The following is a 22,828-nucleotide window of genomic DNA, read 5'->3' on the forward strand; positions in this document are numbered from 1 at the left end:
TCTAAGATGCATCAAAAAATGGCATGGAACTCACATATAAGAAAGATTGTACAATTGTTAAAAAAAAATCTTTTAAGCTGTAAATCGTCCCACGAACTGTTCCGTGGCAAGTACACACCTTTGCTAGTTTTTTTTAACAGACTCCACCCCGAGGGAGTCCACAGCGGCTGCCTTCCCCAACTCTGCCCAATATTTAAAAGAAAAAAATTATATATAACTGAAGCGCCCCTGGTAAATCATGAACTCAAATGTGATACAATACTAGTCCCGGGAGGCTAGTAACACATTTATTACATCAGATAAGTTTCAGTGCAGTAGTCTCGGTAAGCGTGGACAAGAAAGACACACTATAATAATAAGACACCAAAATACAACATAGGTCCAAAGGATCCAGAAACAAACGATATCACAATCGAACATCTGACGAGTCCCAATGCCACAGGCTTAGTTGGGTGCAGACACGACCTTACTCGAACGCCACTTCGGGATCGAAGTCCGGATCTTCCTCTGTTTAATAAAGCAAGGGTGAGTATAAAGTACTCAGCAAATCCAACCTTACCCTACGAAAGGGGATAACAATATATATGCATATGGATAAATCAAGGATGAGGCTTAGTTTCATTTGCATAAAGCTATCTTTTTACACATGCAAGGTTTTATTTCACAAATACTGTTGTAAAAGACCTCTTTTCCACATATGATAGTATTTCTGAAAATGGGGGTTTGATCACAATTTTAAGTGTTGTTGAACCCTTGTTCCCACAACACAATGGCAGTCAACTATTTATTTCCAAAATCACACTCACTCTCATGTTTTCACTCATCCCATCCATCCCATCTAGTTGTTGAAACCAAACCATAACCCGTCCGAGACCGCGGACACGGCTATCCAGATAGATTTACACTCTGCAGAGGTTGTACACTTTTTCCACAAGTAGGATATCATAACTTACACCGTCGTGCAAGCACATATCCATCAAAGTCATTACCCTCCATAGCTAAGTAATGGCGCTCACCACGGGAACACTAAGGCCACATCTCATGATACCACAATAATTCACAAAGCTCTTTTCATATATTTCCACAATTTCACATACATCACTTAGTGTCCCGTTGCACACCTGCCTCCAGGTGATTGCCATACTACTAGAGGGATTTAGACTAAGCCTTTCCCATGCAAGGCAAGTGGTTGTACGATAAATGAGTTAGGCAAGATGAATCATCAACTCAGTCCTTAATCGAGACAAGGCGGATATCTTCACGCTTAACCCCGCAAGGTATCAGCCACAACACCAAGGCATCCCCCAACAGGGATCCCATCCGCCCCATCTCTATAGTGATCACATCTATAACTTGTTCATTACCCTTTTCATAATACCCACAATTTATTTTCACCACTCACACCTTTTACTTTTAAAATTATTATATTTGAGAAAATAAAGCGATGAGTATCCAGGATGAGTAACAAATCCTAAGCATACTAAACAATAATATTTTTGTCATAGCATGTTATTTGTTCCTAGGTTCGAACAAGACAATTACTGGGTAATATCAATTCAAGGATGGCTATTCAATAGGTTTTATCTAAGCAGCGAAAATACTTCGTACATATATCGTACATGCAATATTTAAAACGGCTTCTACGGGTTGTGTTTAAAAATAGGATCAATATGCATCAAAGGAATCGGTTGGACTTGCCTCCGTCGGCGTCCTCGGCAAACTCCTGCTGACAGTCCGGGTGCTCGGCGTCAAACTCGCGGTACTCGTCTCCAACGTTCTCGTTTTCCGGCTCGTTCACTCCGTCAGCTAAAATACGCAACGACCGACACAGACAACAAGCATAGATAAATAATCACATAAATTCAAATAAGCTCTAAAAATCATGAAATTAATATGGGAGGTAGATCATGATTTTAGATGAATTTAGGAAAAAGAATTATTGAAATCAGAGTTAGCATGTGGCATTTGTGAAATGGCAGAAATTTAATCATGCGAAAAAGGCTAACGATGATTAAGGAATGGATGCTGGGTATTTGTTTGGCTGGTAGTGCATGCATGCATGTACTATTTGGTGGAGTTAATGCTTATAGCCCACATATGCATGAGAAGAGAGAAATTAGCAGGGGTCATTAGAGCTCTTCTATATGTCATGGTTCAATTCGTGGAGTTCTTGACAGTGAATCGGTACAGACAAATACAGGGAAAAATACAGGAAAATACTACAGAATGACAGAGAAGAGCAAGGAGATGCTCATGAGCTGCTCACCTCGTCTTGCGACGACAGTCGAGCTCGGCTTGTGCGTATGGCCGTATACGGTATACGCGAAGTGAGAGCGAGTGAGCGTGTGAGCGAGCGTGAGTGAACGTGCTTCTCCGGGTGGTGAGAGTGAGCACCCGAGGCTGGCTTTTTATAGGCCAAAGCGCTCAGCTGCGTGCCATTAAAAATGCTACTGTAGCGCATGGTCGGTGCCTAATTTGCATGCACGATGCATGCAAATGGACGGTGCCTAATCACCGTGTCCTTGCATGTAGGTGCATGCAAATGGACGGTGCATGCTCGTCCTGCATGCATGCATGAGATATATATTCGTGTAGGTGCACTGCTATGTTTTCTTGCATGTAAGCTTGCTGGTACTCGCTGTTATTTGTGCGCGAAAAATATAAATGGTGCCTAGTTGTGCGTTGCGACTTGCTATCTTTTTGTACAGCAAAAGAGGAGCGGGAAAAGGCAAGAGGTGGGGCCCACATGTCGCGGTGCGCGCGTGAGCGAGTGCGCTCGGCGAGGGGCCGGGCGCGAGTGCGCTGCGGCGCTGGTGGTGGTGGGGTCGGCGCACGCGCCGTTGCCGGGTATCGGGCAGAGCGAGCGAACGAGTAGCGGACATGTGATGCTGATGCTATGTTGTGCAGGTTATATTTAAGGATGGATAATTAGGATGGATTAGATGGAGATACTATAAAGCTCAAATTATTTTATAGTTTTTGAAATATATTTTGAAAATTTTTTTTAATGCGAGTGATTTTTGAATGTGAATTGTTGGGATGTTACAATAACCCCCTCAGTTATATAAGATGGACTACTTTATTCCTAAACTATAAAATTAGATTTTTTACCATTTAAATTTTCTAAAACCAGTCAAATAACTCCGTTAATCGGTTTCAGGTTGTGGTTTGCTGCAGTGACAGTGGTTTTGTGTTTTTATTTTTTTATTTATTCCCGCTAAATATTGAAAAATCATAGTAAATCATAATATAATCATAAAATAGAAAATCTAATTTTATTGGACTCCACGTGATTAGATCTACATGGTGAACATATAATATGGTATGCTTTAGGAGAAACTTTTTCTTGTTGTTTAGATTTATGAATTATTCCAATTATTATAGAAAAGTATAGATTTAAAGCTACGACAAGAACTTTGTACTAAAGCATATCATATTATATGTTTACTGTATAGATCTACTCATGTGAAGTCCAAAAAAAATAGAATTATCATTTTATATTTTTCCGTGATTTACTATGATTTTAGATTTAGCGAAAATAAATAAAAAAAGATAAAAGACAAAATCATCGTCATGGTAGCAAAACTATCATTCAAAGACGTTTGTGTTATTTGACCAATTTAAAAAAACCTAAATGGTAAAGAAAGTCCAGTTTTATAGTTTGAGGGTGAGTCTATAGTGGCTTTGTTTAGTTCAAAAAATTTTGTAAATTTTTTCAAATTTCTCGTCACATCGAATCTTGCGGCATATGCATGAAACATTAAATGTAGATAAAAGAAATAACTAATTGCATAGTTTATCTGTAATTTGTGAGACGAATCTTTTGAGCCTAATTAGTTTATTATTAGATAATATTTGTCAAATACAAATAAAAATGATACGGTGTTAATTTTATAAAATATTTTAGAACTAAACAAGGCCTTTAAGGGGTTCCAAATTTGAAATCCTTCTCTCTTCACATCGACCGCCCAGTATACATGCTCCAACCCCGAGCTCCCGACTCCGTCCACAGCGGCTGCCGGCACTCTTCCCCAACTCTGCCCAAAAATTTGAAATCCCCTCTTCATCGACTTACGACCCCCGAGCACCTCGATGGTGGATCCGCCGTCTGTGCTCACGCTCCTGGTGAAGAAGGGACCCTGCGAGGGGAAGACCCTGCAGCGCCGCGCCGGCGCCGCGGCGCTCCGTGTCGGCCGCGTTGCCAAGGGCAACCACCTGCCCGTGGGCGACGCGGGCGCGTCGCAGAGGCATTTCTCCGTCGAGTTCCTCCCGCCGCCTGCGGCCCGGTGGGCCGTTACCGATCTAGGCTCCTCTAATGGCACCCTCCTCAACGGTACGCCTCTCGTAGCCACTATCCCCGCTCCGCTCTCCGACGGGGACCTCATCAAGATCGGGGAGACCACCGTGCTCGCCGTCTCCATATCGACAGATGCGGGCCCGGGACCGGGACCGGGCCCCGCCGCGACTAGGCGTTCCGCGCGCAACGCATCGGCGGCGGCGGAGGAACAGGGTCCCGCGGTTTCTCGCAGGGCCGGACGGAGGAAGGCCGGTGTGGCGGAAGCCCCCAAAGCTGTGAATGAAGTGGAGGAGGAAGCTGCACTCCCGACTCGCCGAGGCGGGCGGAAGAAGGCCGGTGCGGCGGAAGCCCCCGAAGCTGGGCATGAAGTGGAGGAGGAAGCTGCACTCCCGACTCGCCGAGGCGGGCGGAAGAAGGCCGGGGCGATGGAAGCCCCCGAAGCTGGGAATAAAGTGGAGGAGGAAGCTGCACTCCCGTCTCGCCGAGGCGGGCTAAAGAAGGCCGTTGAGCCCGCTGGAGTGGAGACGGAAGCGGAAGATGAAGAGGGGGAAGCGGCAATACCGAGCCGTGTCAGGTCAAGGAAGGCTGCAGTGACGTTCGTCCTTCCGCCACAGCCACAAAATACGAGGTCAGCGAGAGCTGCTGCAAGGAGAGGTGAGGTGTTGGGGTGCGAAAACGATGAGGAGGAAGTGGTGAGGACCGGAAGGGGGCGAGGACGGGTTACAAGGGCAAGTGCTAGGAATCGTACGGATGTTACTCCCGAGGAGGAGGAAGAGGAGGGTGAGGTGGCTGTGACCAGAGATCAGGAAGGGACAACTGCCGAGGGCAAGGGTGAGATGGTGCCAGCTGGGAGAGGACGAGCAAAGAGGGGCAGAGGAGGCCGAGGCCGAGGAAGGGCTACGAGGGCAAGAACAAAGAAGGCTGAGGATGCAATTGTTGAGAACGATGAAAATGAGCAAGAAGAAAAGGATATGGCTGATGGCAGAGAACGAGTGGGGAGTCCATTGAGGGTCTTGGCTGTGAATGACTGTTCTGAAGAGGATAAGGTGGCAGCTGAGGATGACAAGTTGGATGGAAACTCAAAGGCATCCGTGGAGGATAAGATGGTGGATGTGGAGGAGGAGGCGACATTGACAGAGAGGGCAATAGAGGGGAGGGCTCAGCATGCTCCTGCTGACAATGGTGGTGTGGAAGAAGAGGAGGTGAAGAATTTGAGCAAGGGAGGGGAAACTGAATTAGATCAGGAATTGAGGGAAAAGGTGTCACCAGGGTCAAAGCTGGATGGTGTTGGAGAAGTGGAAAAGAATGACAATAGGGAAGCTATTGGTGCCAGTGGAGAGAAAGGCCATGAGGGGGAGCGCAAAGGAAGACGCAGATTGGAGGATATGACATTGGGGGAGTGGTTTGTTCAGATGGAGAAATACCTTCTAGCAAAGAATGCAGAGGCTGCTGAAAAGGCTATAGCTGAAGTGCAAGAGAAACATCGGCGGTTTTGTGAACATGTTAAATCGCTCAATCTCAAAAAGAGTCCTGCTCCTTGAGATTCCATGGTACATTCAGCTATAACTGAAACATTGTCCTATTATTACTTCTGTTCATATTTTTTTTAAGAATCAATTGCAATTTGCAAGTGCCTCTAATATACTCCCTCCATCCCAAATTGTAAGTCATTCCAAGAATCTTGGAGAGTCAAACTTTTCAAAGTTTGACCAAATTTATATGATAAAATAATAATTATTATAATACCAACTAAATATCATTAGATTCTTTCTTAATTATATTTTCATAGTATACTCACTTCACGTTACAAATCTTATAGTATTCCACTCTATAATTTTGGTCAAACGTGAAAATGCTTTGACTCTCCAAGATTTTTGGAATGACTTACAATTTGGGATGGAGGGAGTATTTGTTAAGTATGGACTTTGCTATACTGCGATGAAATATTCTTGTGAGGAATGTTGAAATCTTGTGGTTAAATCTTTCGAGTATTTGTCCTATGGTGAATGCTGATTATAATTAGAAATTTTCTTCTAGCAAACAACTTGTTTGCGAGTGGCAAAGAGTAGCTGGTAACTTTGATTCTTAGATATGTAAAGAGAGCTGTACTGTAGTATAGGCCTTGTTTAGCACAACTTGTAATTGTGCAGAGTTTTCTTTTATGAGAAGCCAGTGAAAAGTGTAGTTTGCTTATTCAGTTAATTCCTGGTCTGGTTATTGATAAGCTGCTGCTGAATCTTGTTGTTCCGCACAGCTTCTTATTAATCTGGGAAAACAAAGAAATAAGCTGTGCCAAACAGAACCATAGTTCTTCGGGGACCTTTTTTTTTTCTTTCCATGCTTAGTTTTTCTTTTTCTTATTAACTACTATGCCTTTGTGTTGCTGACAAATTTTACGGTCCTGTGTGCTGTGATTTCATGGAAGTCATGGTGCACAGTTCACCTGCAATATTAGCTTTTGCCTGACCCTGACCCGTTGCTATGTTGAATATCTAATTAACAAGAACATTTGTGTACAAGAATTTGGCGGATTCTTTTAGGATATTGTTCACTGTTTTGCCACCTCTGATTCTCTGAATGATTCAATAAGGGTGCTTGATTTTTTTATTTTTATTTTTATTTTATTTTTTGCACAGCTTTGTCAATCACTTAAAGGGAAATTAAGATAAATCTGTTACTTCAAAGTTTTCTTTCAGTAATTCTGCACAACTGAATTAAACCTTGTTACTTTTAATAACTAATAGATTGCTTATTTGACTATTATCCACAAGTTGCTTAAGCCTGCTATGTTCTCTACAGGATAATCTGGAAATATTTTGGACAGCCTAGTGTTGGATGATTTGATGACACCATCATATCACAATGAAGACAACAATGCTGAAGCGTCGCAAACTGTAGGTTTGTGGTGTAGCCACCAGTAGCAGGGTGGTGATCTTCTAAGTTGTTTATCCCAGACTTAGTAGTTTGCTACTATTCATGAACGTGACGAGAATGTCGTGCTAGTATGTATAAAGCAGTAGAGTTAGCTCCACTGAATTCTCTGTTGCATTCAGTAGGGTTCTTATGTCCTGAACCTCTGTGATAGTTCACTGAATTCTCTGTTGCATTCAATAACTTTCAAACTTCAATAACTTTCAAACTATATAGTTTAACAATGTGCAAGTTTTTTTTTTTGAATACGGCAAAACTTTATTCACTCAAAATAGAAATATCTTTTACAATGCAATCAAAGATGAAACTAGGGGGATCATCGTCCCAAACACAGTTTTGCTTTGTCTGCATAGCTCTACTAGCAAGCAGATGAGCAGCTTGATTTGCCTCTCGGTGGCAATGCTCAATACTAATTTCCTGAAAACCGGTCCACACCAGATTGCATTCATCATAAATGGGTGCAGCAGAATTTGCCGTAAATCCACTATCACTCATAATTTGAACCACTTCCATGCAGTCCGATTGGACTATTAACTTGTTGCACCCAATATGTTGTGCAAGCATCAATCCTTCTTTCAGCGCATATGCTTCCGCCATCGGTGTATCAATTAGGTGTGGCACATAGCTATGGGCAGCAGCTATGAAGCTCCCATTACTATCTCTGATGATCGATCCCATGCTGCCCCTTCCTCCATCTTCATCAAAAGCTGCGTCGACATTAACCATGACTCTCCCTTCGCTAGGTTTCTTCCATCCTTGCCTTAACTTTGAACTTTTCTTTGTTGCAATCTGGTAATTCTTCGTTAGTGCAGCAATGGACATGGCTGTTCTTGCTGGGGTTTGGACCGTCTCTTCATGCACGATTTGTCTCCTCTCCCACCATAGATACCAGCCCGCCGTGAGCACCAACTCTGCTAGTCCCACATCCAGTTCGTTGATCATCTCCTCCCTTCTAATAATCTCATCAATCACCACAGAGCCTGATCGATCAACATCGAGGTAATTCTGTACTTTCTCGCGCACGCCAAGAGCTTGCCACACATCTCTGGCGCGAGACATGTAAACAATAGATGTTTAATGTCCTCCGCTCCATGCATACACACTGGGCAGTTCCCAGAGTTTCCAACATGTCGATTTGCTAAGATGGCTCGACATGGAATCAGGCCCTTCAGAGCTCGCCACCCAAAAATTTTAATTTTCCCCGGCACTTTCAGTCCCCATAGTTTCTTCCACAACTGATTCCCCAAAGCAGTACTAGCTTGCACTTGATTATGTCGCTGCCCAAATTTAGCTTTCCAGTTGCAATGATATGCTGAGCAAGTTATTTGTGTTAAATTATCTTGAAATTACTTATCCAATAAATTTAAAGGATTTTAATAATATTATAGAAAAAATAGTGGTCAAAATAAGAAAACCATGTAAAGTAAATGAAACAGGTGTTTCTTTTACAGGAGGGAGTACGCCATTTCTGTGGCATGATCATGTCAGGTGCACAAAGATAGTAGTATATTATAAAAGAGACCACCAAATTACTAAGAAGGTGACGAATTTTATCACTTATATAGTACAAAAGTCTGATGCGTTCCTATGCATCTCTTGATACCCTTCATAAAAAGGCTACGACTTAAATTATCTTCATTGTCCTACTACAACTCTTATTTGACCACTTCCTCTGCTTTCTCCGCGTCAATGCTCTGAAAAAGGAAAACTGATTCAGCAATGGCCTCAGTTTCAGTTTGTATTATAATGATAGACGTGATTGTACAAAGACCTTTGTTTCTTTACTGTGATTTGCATTTTCAACCTTGCGCTTCTGCAAGAGGTTGAAGAAATAAATCAGTCAAACTTCTCCCGGTCAGAGTAGCACAGAAATTGGAGGTCAAATATAGTAACTCGTAGCTCTTGAAATGGTTATTCTCAGTTCCCTATCAAAATGGAAATGGAGAGCATGGTGAAATGTTCACAGATAGAGCAAGTAGGATATCAATTTATCTTTTAACTTCCACTCCCTTTCACTGCCTACATAGTGCATACCACCAGTGCTAGTATCATGGCACAAATGAAACCAATGAGATTGTGTTTTAGATTAAATTGGTTAATTGTAGTGCCATACGCATTACTGGGCAGTTTAGCGCTATTGTCTAAACATCACACCATAGATATTTGTAAATAAATCTACACTAGAATGGACGTAAAGAAGCTGTATGCACTTCCACCTGAAACAAGTGGCACACGGAAACTAAACTGCATCAATTCTATGCAACCAAACTAAGTTTCCATGTGCTTGACAATTAAGACCAATCATTACTTCAGAAATTATCCTCTATACTCATAGAGAAAAAGTAAATAGTAGAGTAAAGTTCAGGAAAAACAGAAAATGAAGAAGTGTGTTAAAATTATGGTTTCTCATTTCTTGGGCTAACCCTAACCAGGGTGCCATATAATTAGAGATACATGGGCCTCATGGGCCTAGCCACATGGGCCTGCATTACACATACTCCAACACCCCCCCCCCCCCCCCCCGCAGTCTGAACTACCGACGCAGCGGAATTGCAGACTGGACTCGAAAAGAATCTCACACACGAGCCCCCCCACAGACACAACTAGCCACTGGTGATGTTGAGGCTGGAGCGGAACTCGGCGAAGGTCGAGGACGGGAGGCCCTTGGTAAAGATGTCGGCGAACTGAGAGGTGGTCGGGACATGGAGGACCCGAACATCGCCGACAGCGACCCGGTCCCGGACGAAGTGTGGATCGATCTCCACATGCTTGGTCCTCTGGTGCTGCATAGGGTTGGTGGAGAGGTACACCGCACTGACGTTGTCGCAGTAGACCAGCGTGCTCCGGGAGAGATGGCTGTGGAGCTCGGCGAGGAGCTGCCGGAGCCAGAAAGCCTCAGCCACGCCGTTGGCGACAACGTGGTACTCCGCCTCGGCACTGAAGCGGGAGACGACCGGTTGGCGCTTGGACGACCAAGACACCAGGTTGCCGCCTAGGAAGACGGCGTAGCCGGAGGTGGAGCGGCGGGTGTCCGGACACCCGGCCTGTGGGGGTATAAACCCCTATACCCTTACGGTTAGACTTCGGCCAGGAAGCTTGGCCCATTACGAGACGAGTTCAAGGCTTGATCCGACAACCTGGAGTTTCGCGCAAGGAAACAAGATGGGGAGATCAAGCAGGATTCTAGTCGGTTAGAATAGGAATTGATATCGAATTATCCATGGCAATTGTAACCGACTAGGATTAGTTTCCAGATCTGTAACCCTGCCCTCCAGACTATATAAGGAGGGGCAAGGGACCCCCCTAGGACACATCACATCATATTCTCTCAGCACAAATCAATACAACCAGACGCAGGACGTAGGTATTACGCCAACTCGGCGGCCGAACCTGGATAAAAAGCTTGTCCGTGTCTTGCGTCACCATCGAGTTCGTAGTTTGCGCACCGTCTACCGATAAACTACTACCGAGGGTATACCCCAAGGTAGACTGCCGACTAGCTTTCGTCGACAGTGGCGCGCCAGGTAGGGGGTGTGCGTGCAACTTTTCCGACGAACAAGATGGCCATCATCCCCGACTTCGCGGCCATGGTGGGCGGCTTCACGTTCACCGTCAGCTTCAACAGCTTCACCACCACGACCGCGAAGGAGGCGTAGATCCAATCTGTGTCGATCACTTCTTCACCGACGTCGGCTGGAGCTCCAACCACGCTGGCTACGGCTTCGACCACACCAGCAACGTCTCCGACCACGCCGACAACGCGTCGCCGCTTCTCTGCTACAAAGGGAGGCAGATCGACGACACCGACCTGCTCCGGCTATCAACCAAGTTGTTTGGCCTACTTGCTCTGACCACGAGTCGCAATAATAATCACCGCGAAGAACGGCGCTACGACAACCGCGACCACCGTCACGACAACAAGTTCGAAAGCTCGAGGGCCAGACAATTTTATCGTCACCGACCAGACTTTCGTCCAAAGATAAGTGCACTTCTAATATTTTATTTATTTTTGGCATAATATTTTTTATCCTTCAAAACAACTTTTTGGTTAGCCGACTAGTTTTTTCTCCTACACGAGCTTTCCAGAGCCGGTACTGTCTCCGACTCCTCCCTACACGTGCACGAGATCCGCCCTCTGCGTTCCGGGTGGTCGGCAGTAGCTCTCTGGCGAGGCTGGCAATTCCACGCGTGTCTAGGTTCCGCACCTCATGCTGATTGTTGGCTAGACCAGAGCTGGTACAAGCTCTAGGACGAATTAACTACTCGTGCTAATTTTATAACAAAAAATCTGAAACTTATCTTAGTACTGATTTTCTATCTAAAGGTTATTTATACATCATGTACTACCAATTCTTTATATTTATTTTTCAGGGGTTTGGCCCAGTCGACAAGCTACGCTCGGGGACTCGTCGACTATTCCCTACGCTGTGCCCGGGGACTGCTCCGACCACCGAGCACGTTTACGTTCACAACCACGCTCGGGGACTTGTCGACTACTCTCTATGCTGTGCTCGAAGACTGTGCCGACCACCGAGCACGTTTACGTTTCCAACCACGCTCGGGGACTTGTCCACCGGTCCCTACGCCGTGCTCGGGGACTGTGCCGACCACCGAGCACTATACGCTCGGGGACTGGTCGACCAGCTCACCAATTTATGAACTTGGGGACTGCACCGACCACAGAGCAATTGATGCTCGGGGACTGGTCGCCCAGTCCATCAGCTCGGAACTTCAAGGACTGCACCGACCACCGAGCACTCGACGCTCGGGGACTGGTCGCCCAGTCTATTAGCTCGGAGCTTCAAGGACTGCACCGACCACCGAGCACTCGACGCTCGGGGACTGGTCGATTAGTCTAGTCAATTGCAGACGGACTGGTAAATTCAATTTTTTAGACCTTGCTACAAGGCTCATACTTCGCCTTCCAGCAAGCTCGGGGACTACATCGGTACGATGCATCTGGCGATGCATCTCAGTTACAGAATTTCTTTGAGGACTTTTATTTTGACCCTGGCACCACGTGCCTACGTCACCTACTACCAGGCTCGGGGACTAAGTGGGCACACTTCACCTTGCGGTGAATATGCTTGCTTTTTTGATGTTTATACCTTTCAAAAAAGTAAAGTGGGCACACTTCACCAGGAAAGAAATCTTTTTTAATTTAGAGCACCATGCATTCTTCGAACAACTCGCTTCTTCGATGTCAATGTTGATCAACTGTCTTTTCAGTTGGTCAAAGAACCGTTGCAACTGTTTGGGCGACTTTCCCACTTATTGAAGACGTCAAGTCTCACTGATCGAAGAAGCTCAAGACGGCGTGTTACATCACAATACATGGTGCTCGGGGACTAGCTGTGGGGGTATAAACCCCTATACCCTTACGGTTAGACTTCGGCCAGGAAGCTTGGCCCATTACGAGACGAGTTCAAGGCTTGATCCGACAACCTGGAGTTTCGCGCAAGGAAACAAGATGGGGAGATCAAGCAGGATTCTAGTCGGTTAGAATAGGAATTGATATCGAATTATCCATGGCAATTGTAACCGACTAGGATTAGTTTCCAGATCTGTAACCCTGCCCTCCAGACTATATAAGGAGGGGCAAGGGATCCCCCTAGGACACATCATATTCTCTCAGCACAAATCAATACAACCAGACGCATGATGTAGGTATTACGCCAACTCGGCGGCCGAACCTGGATAAAAAGCTTGTCCGTGTCTTGCGTCACCATCGAGTTCGTAGTTTGCGCACCGTCTACCGATAAACTACTACCGAGGGTATACCCCAAGGTAGACTGCCGACTAGCTTTCGTCGACACGGCCCAGTCGACGTCAGTGTAGACGACGAGCTCGGTGGAGGACGACCGTCGGTGGAGGAGGAGACCGAAGTCGACGGTGCCGCGGAGGTAGCGTAGGATCCGCTTGAGAGCGGTGAGGTGTGGCTCCCGGGGATCATGCATATGAAGACAGATCTGCTGAACTGCATAGGTGATATCCGGCCGGATGAAGGTGAGATACTGAAGTGCCTCGGCAAGACTCCGATATGCAGTGGGATCTGTCACTGGTGTACCCTCAGCCTCCGAGATCTTGCCCTGTGTGTCAACTGGAGTGGAGCAGGGCTTGCAGTCAGTCATCCCAGCTCTCTCCAGGATGTCAAGAGTGTACTGCCGCTGGTTAAGGAGTAATCCAGCAGGGTGAGGCTCAACAGTGACCCCGAGGAAGTGATGTAGTGCACCCAGATCCTTCATAGCAAACTCCTGCTGAAGAGAGGCGATGATCCACCGAAGGAGTGACTCAGTGGAGGCTGTGAGGACAATGTCTTCAACATATAGCAGCAGATATACAGTCTCAGCCCCATAGTGATAGATGAACAAAGAGGTATCTGACTTGGCCTCCACAAACCCCAGAGTCAGCAGAAAAGCAGCAAACCGATGGTTCCACGCCCGGGGGGCCTGCTTGAGGCCGTAGAGAGACTTTTTGAGCCGACACACCATGTCAGGACAAGAAGAGTCAACAAACCCCGCCGACTGACTGCAGTAGACTATCTCAGTAAGAACGCCATGTAGGAAGGCATTCTTGACGTCCAGCTGATGCACGGAACAACCCGCGCGTGAGAGCCAGCGAGAGCACCGTGCGGACGGTGGCCGGCTTCACCACCGGGCTGAAGGTCTCGTCGTAGTCGACACCGTGACGCTGAGTGAAGCCCCGGAGAATCCAGCGAGCCTTGTACCGCTCAAGGGTGCCGTCAGCCCGGCGCTTGTGGGTCTAGATCCACTTGCCGGTGACGATGTTGGAGCCCGGGGGACGAGGGAGGAGATCCCAAGTCTGGTTGGCGAGGAGGGCCACGTACTCCTCTTCCATCGCTCGGCGCCAGTGAGGGTCCCGCAAGGCCTCGCGGACGGAAGAGGGTACCGGTGAGACCGGCGAGTCCCCGGGCATCGCCGCAAGAGCCCGGGGCTGCAGGGTCCCAGCCGCGTGTCGCGTCACCATCGGGTGAACATGACGCGGGTGTCGGTGAAGGAGCGGAGGGTGGTACACCGGCGTCGCGGCCCGAGAAGCTGGGTGCCTCGGCGGCGGGGTCGGTGTCGCCGGTGGCGCAAGTGACCCCGGCGAGGAGGGGGCCACCGGCGCCGCCGGAGGCAGCGGCGCCAGCCGGGCACGTCGCTGGTAGACGCGCACTGGCTGGGCGAAACATGCCGGTGGAGGCGGAGTCGGAGACGCCGACCCGGGATCCACGTCGGGAGCACGTCGCTGGTAGACACGCACCGGCGGGCGAAGCGTGCCGGTGGGACCGGTGTCGAAGGTGCCGACCCGGGACCCGCGTCAGGCGCAGGGGCCGGGCCGGAAGGTGATCCCTCGGGACCCGGACAGGGTAGAGGCCCCGAGGTGTCACGGGCGACATGCGACGTAGCAGTACCTACAGGAAACACCGGGAAAGGTGGCTCGACCACCGGGTCAGTAGGAAACACAGTGGAGAGGTCAAGCTCCGAGGTGGAAGTAGGAGTGGTAGTGGTGGAAAAGGGGAAGATCGACTCATCGAACACCACATGGCGAGATATGAGGACTCGACGAGAGGTAAGGTCGTAGCATCGGTACCCCTTGTGATCCGGGGAGTACCCAAGGAAGACACAGAGAGTCGAACGGGGTGCCAGCTTGTGAGGAGCGGTGGCGGTGGTGTTAGGGTAACACGCACACCCAAAGACTCGAAGGTGATTATAGCGAGGAGGGGTACCAAAGAGAGCGTGGTGTGGTGTGGGAGCTAGACAAGCAGCGGAAGGAAGGCGGTTAAGGAGGTAAGTTGAGGTGTGCAAGCTCTCGGCCCAGAAGCGAGCAGGAAGAGAGGCCTGGAGCAGGAGAGTGCGCACGGTGTCGTTGGTGGTGCGAATCATGCGCTCAGCCTTGCCGTTTTGAGAGGAGGTATACGGGCAAGACATGCGCAACTGGACACCGTGAGAGAGAAAGAAGGCGTGGGAGGTGGAGTTGTCGAACTCCCGACCATTGTCACACTGGACAGCCTTGATAGTGAGGCCAAACTGTGTGGACACCCAAGCGAAAAAGTGGACAAGCGCGGGGAAAGCATCAGACTTTGCACGTAAAGAAAAAGTCTAGGAATAATGAGAATAATCATCCACCACCACAAGATAGTACTTGTATCCAGAAATACTGATGACAGGAGAGGTCCATAAGTCACAATGTACAAGGTCAAAAATGTGGGCCGCATGAGAAGAAGAACTAGAAAAAGGAAGACGAACATGACGGCCCAGTTGGCACGCATGACACAAATGCTCATCGTGAGCCCGAGTACATCGAATATCGGAACTACGACTAAGCTGCATCAAAGTATCACATCCAGGATGGCCGAGACGCCGGTGACAAGTAGTGGAGGTAGTGGTGGCGAAGGCAGCTGACAAAACTGGCGAAGGAGGCGAGGTAGATGCCGGAAAGCGAAGAGTGTAAAGGGGCCCCGTGCTGTCACATCGGAGCAGAGGACGTCGGGAAGCCAAATCCTTCACAGTAAGACCAGAAGGGTCAAACTCTACGGAACAAGAATTGTCAGCTGTAAAACGACGAATAGAAAGAAGATTGTGAACCATAGAAGGAGCAACAAGAACATCAGGAAGACGAAAGGAACCATGGGGGCCGGCGGCACCCACAGAGGTGACAGGAAGACAAGACCCATTAGCGACCATAATGGACGAAGGGAGAGATGGAGAAGGAGGGTGAACAGAAGAAAGTATACCGGGGTTAGGAGTGGTGTGGTAAGTAGCCCCAGAGTCGGCGACCCACTCCGGTCCGACTGGAGGTGTCAGGGCCATGGTGCTGAAGGAGTGCGCCAAGGCCGCCTGGTCCCAGCCGGCAGACCCGTGCAAGGTCGCCGATGGAGGAGCCCACGAGAACGCGGGGAACGGGGCCGCCCACGGGGTTACTGAGGGAAACCCCGGGGGAGCACCCGCGAGCATGGCCGCCGGCGGGCGAGGCTCGCCACCGGAGGCCTAGAACGGCCACATGGAGATGCGCCCTGACCATGGGTTGTTGTAGGATGGCCAGGGTGCACCCCGTGGAGATGGCGGTGTCGTGGGGCCCCCACGACCTGCTCCACGTCCCCCACCACGACGACAACGGCCGCCACGCCCCCCCCCCCACCCCCGCTCGGCCCGGGGGGAAGAGGACCCAGAAGTGACGACTGTGGTGGTGTGGCGGGACGGGGCGGAGGAGTGGCAGCAAGAGCAGTCGAGGAGGACGAGGACCCCGGAGCGGAGGTGGACCCAGGCTGTAGGCCCTGAGTAAGCTCCTCCATGACTAGATCGTCACGGACCTGTAGGAAGGTGGGGAAGGGCCGCTGCCGGGTGATCCACGTCCGGAGGTAGGAGTAACAATCACTGAACCCGTGGAGAACGTTGAGGACCAAGATGCGGTCCTCCACGGGCCAGCCGAGGTCACCGAGAGAGTCCGCCATACCCTTCATCTGGCGGCAGTACTCGCTGACGGAGAGGTCGCCCTGGACGAAGGTGCGGAAGCTCGCGTCGAGTCGCAGAGCCCGGGCTTTGGCGTTGCCCAGGAACTGGCCCTCGAGTGCCAGCCAGGCCCCGCGCGCACTCGGGGTGTTGCGGACGAGGTCGTGGAGGTCCAGGGAGATCGTCCCCAGAATCCAGGGGAGGACGACGTTGTCAAGGCGTAGCCACGAGGGGGTCGGGACCACCCCCGCGGTGTCGAGGAGGACGTGGTCGTCGAGGGCGTAGCGGCGGAGGGTGAGGAGGACCAAGTCCCTCCAACGAGCGTAGGAGGGCGACTCGGGCTCGAGGACGACCGGGACGAGGAGGCGTATGTTCTGGACGCCCCCTGCGTGGTAGTGGAGCTGCACCACATGGGGGTCGGCCGGATCGTGCCAGACGACCGGAGCCGATCCCGAGGACGTGGTCCCAACGTCGGGCGAGGCTGGAAGGTCGAGGAACTGTTCGGCGTCGGCGATCTGGCGGGCCAATGCGTCGACCGCGTCACGCTCGCGCTCCCAAGCGAGAGCGGCCTCACGCACGCGGGCCCGGCCCTCCGCAGCCGCAGCACGAGCAGTGGCGAGAGCGGCGATGAGGGTGGAGTCCGGACGATGCATCACGGGCGGCGGAGGCGGTGCAGGGAAGGGGGCTCCGCCCGCAGCTGCACGCGGGACGGCAGCAAGCCCCCTGGACAGGGCGCCCCCGGCTGTGAGCAGCGCCCTGGGCAGAGTGTCCGTGTCCAGGGGCATGCCAAGGCCGGCAGCAATGGCGGCAGCAGCTCCCCGAGCGTATGCCGCTGCGGTGGCTTCGTCGTTCGCGCCCAGGTTGAGTGTAGGTGCGTACGCGACGTCCGCCGCGGGATCTGCGCGCGTCCTATCCGCGTCTCCCGCAGGTGCTCGGTCCCCGCGCGCGCCGCGGCCTCCGCGCGCGCTGCTGCGTCCGCAGCGTCCGCCGGCGCCGCACCCGCGATGGCCGCCAGGAGGAGGGCGGGCCGCGACGGGAGCTCGGGGCTGGCCACCCGCGGCGGCGGGAACTGTTGGAAATAGGGAGGAGGAGGAGGAGGAGGAGGATCCCGGCCTGCCATGGCGGCGGCGGCGGCGCCCAGGCAGCTAGCCGGCCGGCGGCGGCGGCTTGCCTGGAGGCGGCTGGGAGGAGGAGACTAGGCTGATACCATGTTAGAATTAGGGTTTCTCATTTCTTGGGCTAACCCTAACCAGGGTGCCATATAATTAGAGATACATGGGCCTAGCCACATAGGCCTGCATTACACATACTCCAACAAGAAGGTTACCTTTGACACCACATCGGATTCTTTTGCATTGAGCTTTGCGTCCACCTTGTTACGCTCCACCTGAAGCTTTTTCAGATTTGCTTGAAGTAACTTCACCTCCCTAGGCATGAAGAATGGAACATGGAACTGAATATAATGCTACGACACCAGAATATGACAAGAAAGAAAGGTTTGTGCTCACTTGTTGTTAGGATCCAATTCCAGTGCTTTCAATACATCAGCCTTGGCTAATTCCAGGTCATACAGTTCACCATAAGCTTGCGCTCTCCGATACAAAGCCTTCACATTGCAAGACCCAATTTCTAAAACCTGACAGAAGAAAATCTGCACCCTGTAGCAAATTTCAGCTGCAGCCTTCAGGTGATATCAAAGTTTTGTTCCACATACCTTTGAACACAAGCTAATTGCTTGGGTAAAATCCTTCAGTTTAAGGCAGCATGCTGCATGGTTTAACCAGCAGGATACTCAAAGTTTTAATTAACTTTTCAGTTTCATCTTCAAAATGTCCATCCTCATTAACATAATTTAGGGCTTAAGAACAAAGAAATCAGTCTACCTCTCTGAAGAGTGAAGACCATGGATCCAAATTTATGAGAAGGAAAAACTTAAACTACCTTGTTATACTTGTTTACAGCCCTTTGAAACTTCCCGGTCTTGAATTAGTTCTCTGCAGCCTCTAACTTTTCACGGGCACTCATCTCCCATGATTCCTTTTCCTGCCACACTAGAACCAAGAGTGCACAATAAGTAGAGGAAACACAAGACAGATGGAGAAGATGAACTCTAGTTCGACTAGTTAATACCTTTGTGAAGTCCATCAATTCCACTTCATATATCAATGTAGAGCAAGGAGGTACCGTTGTCAATTGCCTTTTAACTTCTGTGTGGCCAAATCCATACTCAAATTTCACTATCACTTTAGCAAGTTCTCACCCTTCACCGTTGCTGCCAGCCTGCTACTGCGCTATCTAATCCAACTGTTACCTGTTCTGCAAGTGAAATACCATAAAAGGAGGAAGTTCAATAAGCCAGTATAATACTAACAGATATCTACATATTATTAAATAAATATAAAGGCACAAACACATAATAAAACAACTTCAGATAAAAGTAACAGATAGCCGAGCCACAATTATCATATCATAGATATGGCAAAAACAACTTCACAAATTATGTGGCTGTATTTCTAGAATCAAGAATTTAAGCGTGAAATGTTGGAAGAACTCAATACTTCTGAGAGGAATAATGAAACAAATATAAAATATATGCTACTGATGTTGGAAAAGATACCATGACCATAGTTCCTGTGATGTTCCTAAATGATTACAATGATTGGAATACTAACTTCACTAAATAGTCAAAATCAGTCACCTTCATCTATGATGAATTCAAAGGGCTCCCCACCAAAGCCAAGCTTTTCAAAGACAGTACCATCCTCGAGGCTGCCAGTATATCTACCTAATGTAAAGTCAAAATAGTTGTCAGCAGGAGATTGAATTACAACAAAGCATTCCATCATATCAGAAAGGAAAAGAATCCTTACTATGAACAGTTTCACCATCACGAGGGGTGCTAGTATCATCACCACAATTTAATGTCTTGTTCAGTAGTTTCAAATATCTTGTAACATCAACTACTGGCTTTAATGAAACTAATTCCACATCCATACTGACTGCAGAATTTGGTGGAACAGCAGAAAATTGGTTTTTAGCAGTTTTTCCCTGCTCCCCAAATGCATCTGTGTTCCACAACCCAAACCAATTTTGAATCCGAAACCAAACCTGTTTAGTATACGGACAGTCATCGCAAAATGTGTGTGTGTTTCAGGTTGTACTCTACAGCTTGCAGCTCAAACCGTTCAGCTACCCGCACTTGTTCAAGTTTCTTTTTGTGTGGTAGAGTCCACGTGAAGAAGAGACATTTTGCTGAGTAGTCAAGAAAAACTCTGTAATGTAGCGACGATCATGTAAGGATGATGCTCATGTGTTTGGTTACACCTTCTTTGCACAAATTAATTATGTGTACAATAATTGTCATTCAACTTCTGAAGTAATTGAGTTCTATGTGAAATGTATGGACAATTTGTTTGTGAAAACTTGTCGTGAGGAGCACAAAAGAGGACATTATGTGCGATTATGTGCAGGCTGGTAAAGCATAAAAAATTGCTCAATATATAGCAAAACTCTATGATGTTGCTCAGCCCCTACGATTTGCTTTAGAAGTGAAAGAAAAGAAGAAACATTAGTGAGGCTCTTAGTGTCTTAGCAAAGATCGGATTATGTTTGAACAATTTAACACGATCGAACAGAAGCACACAAATTTCATAAATCGAAGAAAACAAGCCTGCACTGAAACTGAAAGCTGTTCGGTACCAAAAGCAACCTATCTCTGTTCCTTCATGTCAGATTACAAAGTAGTACTAGCACGGTTGGGCGCAGGATTCAGACATGCATCATCCACTTGCGTACTTAACTCCCAACGCCTAACTAATGACCCCCTAACCGATCAATCAAACACAGCAAGCTTCTGGTACTCCTCGCCGGCGATGGCTGCCTTCATGACGGCCTCCGAGTTCACCACGCCATCGTTCTCCAGGAAAAGCTTGACCAAGTTCTTGGAGAATCCGCTCACCATCGCGACTCCGGGCTGCGTTGACGTCACTGGCGTCGACTTTGAGTCCCTCAGGTTCCAGAACACGATCTGAGGCACCGCGTCGCCGTACCCGGCGTCACTGAACTTGCGGCAGATGGCCTGGTAGTCCGTTTCCCAAGGCCTAGCAGACGCCTGGTCGAACTCCATGTCGCTGAACACGAAGACGGTCCTGATCATCTTATCCTTGGTTACCCGACCGTCCACCGCCGTGCGTAGGATGCGGTCAAAGACCGCCTGGAAGTTGGTGTTCATGTTCCACTGCATGCGCTTGATGAAGCTCATCTTCTGGGCGAGGGTCTTGCCCTCAATCTTGTGGATCTGGGGAGTCATGCTGAACGTGATCACCCTGCCCGCCCATGGCATCTCGCTGAGGTCAGAGATGAGCAGACCCAGCGCCACGCACACCTCCATCGGCGTGCCGCTCATGCTCCCGGAAACGTCGCAGACGGCGATGCAGTTGCTCAGAGACCCCTTCTTGCGGAGGTCCTCCACCATGCGGCGCCACTGCAGCTCCGACACGTCGTCAGCCTCGCCACGAAACGCGGCGGCGGCGATCTCGTGGGGCAGGAGCGCGCCAGCCGCGATCTTGGCCTTGCCAGCCTCAACGTCCTCGAGGTACTTGTCGAAGCGCGCTTCGTCGTGCTTCTTGAACAGGGCCTTGTAGCGCCTCATGGCCACCGACGCCACGCGGGTGTAGGGCAGATCGGACCACCGCTGGGCGCTCATGTACACCTCCGGGAGCTCCAGGACCTTCCGCAACGGCACCAGCACCTCGCGGCGGAGACGGTGGAGCACCCGGTAGGCGTAGTGCTCCTCTGACAGGTCAGAGTAGTCGGGTCTGGAGTCGCGTGGGAAGAGGCGGCGCGCGATGGCCTCGCAGAGCAGCGTCGTCCGGTCGAACGACGAGCCTGGCGTGGGGCACCACTTGGCGGCGAGCCCGATCTTCGTCTTCCTGCCACCGGGCGCTAGCTGCTCAAGGTCGGAGGCGAGGAGGTCGGCGAAGAACTGGGCGACGCAGTCGAAGAGGAAGCGGTAGGCGCCATTGCCGTAGTATGTCTCCAGCGACTGCACAGCGAGCTTGGCCACCTTCCGCACCTCCTTTGTCATGGGGATCTCCTTCGTTGCCGCCACATCCACCGCCTCCGGTTTGTTCTCCACAGCTGCCTCCTCTGTCTCCATAGGCGCCGCGGCAGGAACCACGGCTCCCGACTCGCTGCTTCGCTTGGCCTTCGTCCTGGGGTTCGAGAGCGCGGCGCTGACGAAGTCGGCAAGCACGGGAGCTCCGGCAGTGTGCTGAGGCGCAGCGCTTTGGCTGTGCGCGCGCTTCTTTTCGGCCAGCCTGGCGGCGCGGACCTCCGCGACCTTGCGTCTGATCTTCTGGGTTTCCGCCTTGGCCTTGTAGAGCTTGCGCGTGTCGGCGCCGTGGATGAGGCGGTAGAGTAGCTCGGGGAAGTCCTTGAGGTAGCCGAACTCGGCGAGCGCGGGAAGGTTACAGGCGAGCGTCTTGGGATGGCGCTCGTGCATCCAGAGCGCGGCGGCGTAGAATCCCTCCCTGTCGGACTTGCCCGTGCCGCGCACGCCGCGGAGGTTCGCGATGAGCTTGAGCGCGGTGAGCGGGTCGTGTGCCCACGCAATGGTGACGAGCTCGCGCACGCGCTGCGCCGGCGTGTCGGGGACGACCTGGAAGAAGAGGTCGAGGCAGGGGTTGCCGGAACTCGCGTAGGTGGCCGAGTTGTTCTCCGTCCGCGCCATGCGGGGCCCCTTGCCGCCGTTGGCGGCATCAGAACCGGCTGGAGGGTCGTCGTTGTTGAAGCAGACGTCGAGGAGGTCGAGGAACGGGTGGGAAGCGGGGCCCTCCGCAGCTGTAGCGGTCGGTGGTGGTGGTGGCGGGCGTGCCCCGCGGATGACGGGAGGGCCGAGGAGGACGGCGGCCATGGCGAGAACGATCCGATTGGTACGGATCTAACCGCTAGGATTTAGTAGTAGGCGACGAGATTGCTTCGAGAGGATTTGGTGGTCTCGACTCGATCACTTCTGCTATATAGCTAGGACCGAACGGCGGCGCCGGCGCAGGCGCGTTTCCTTGGGCCGTACGACGTGGTCGGTTGGCTAGCGTGCATCGTGACCGTTGATTGAACCGACGTAACAAGCAGAGGGTCCAGATTCATT

General features: G+C 50.2%; 4 protein-coding genes across 4 annotated transcripts; 1 reads left to right on the forward strand and 3 right to left on the reverse strand.

Moving 5' to 3' along the window:
- LOC8059953 (FHA domain-containing protein At4g14490) lies at positions 3,879-7,452 on the forward strand. The gene is made up of 2 exons (XM_002463892.2): positions 3,879-5,847; positions 7,097-7,452. Exon 1 carries the CDS (start codon positions 4,093-4,095, stop codon positions 5,836-5,838), a length of 1,746 nt encoding a protein of 581 aa, XP_002463937.1. The 5' UTR covers positions 3,879-4,092; the 3' UTR covers positions 5,839-5,847; positions 7,097-7,452.
- On the reverse strand, positions 8,884-14,420 carry LOC110435422 (uncharacterized mitochondrial protein AtMg00810-like). The gene is made up of 5 exons (XM_021460963.1): positions 14,262-14,420; positions 13,033-13,812; positions 10,048-10,272; positions 9,000-9,041; positions 8,884-8,922 (listed from the first exon to the last, which is right to left on the reverse strand). The coding sequence occupies exons 1-5, from the start codon at positions 14,418-14,420 to the stop codon at positions 8,884-8,886; spliced, it is 1,245 nt and encodes a 414-aa protein (XP_021316638.1).
- Positions 15,698-17,333, reverse strand: LOC110435442. Its single transcript, XM_021461001.1, has 3 exons — positions 16,317-17,333; positions 15,966-16,218; positions 15,698-15,732 (listed from the first exon to the last, which is right to left on the reverse strand). Exons 1-3 carry the CDS (start codon positions 17,331-17,333, stop codon positions 15,698-15,700), a joined length of 1,305 nt encoding a protein of 434 aa, XP_021316676.1.
- Positions 20,253-22,651, reverse strand: LOC8059954. The gene has a single exon (XM_002466476.2). The coding sequence runs from the start codon at positions 22,592-22,594 to the stop codon at positions 20,513-20,515; it is 2,082 nt and encodes a 693-aa protein (XP_002466521.1). The 5' UTR covers positions 22,595-22,651; the 3' UTR covers positions 20,253-20,512.

Source organism: Sorghum bicolor, chromosome 1, assembly GCF_000003195.3.
Source record: "Sorghum bicolor cultivar BTx623 chromosome 1, Sorghum_bicolor_NCBIv3, whole genome shotgun sequence".
Taxonomy (NCBI): domain Eukaryota; kingdom Viridiplantae; phylum Streptophyta; class Magnoliopsida; order Poales; family Poaceae; genus Sorghum; species Sorghum bicolor.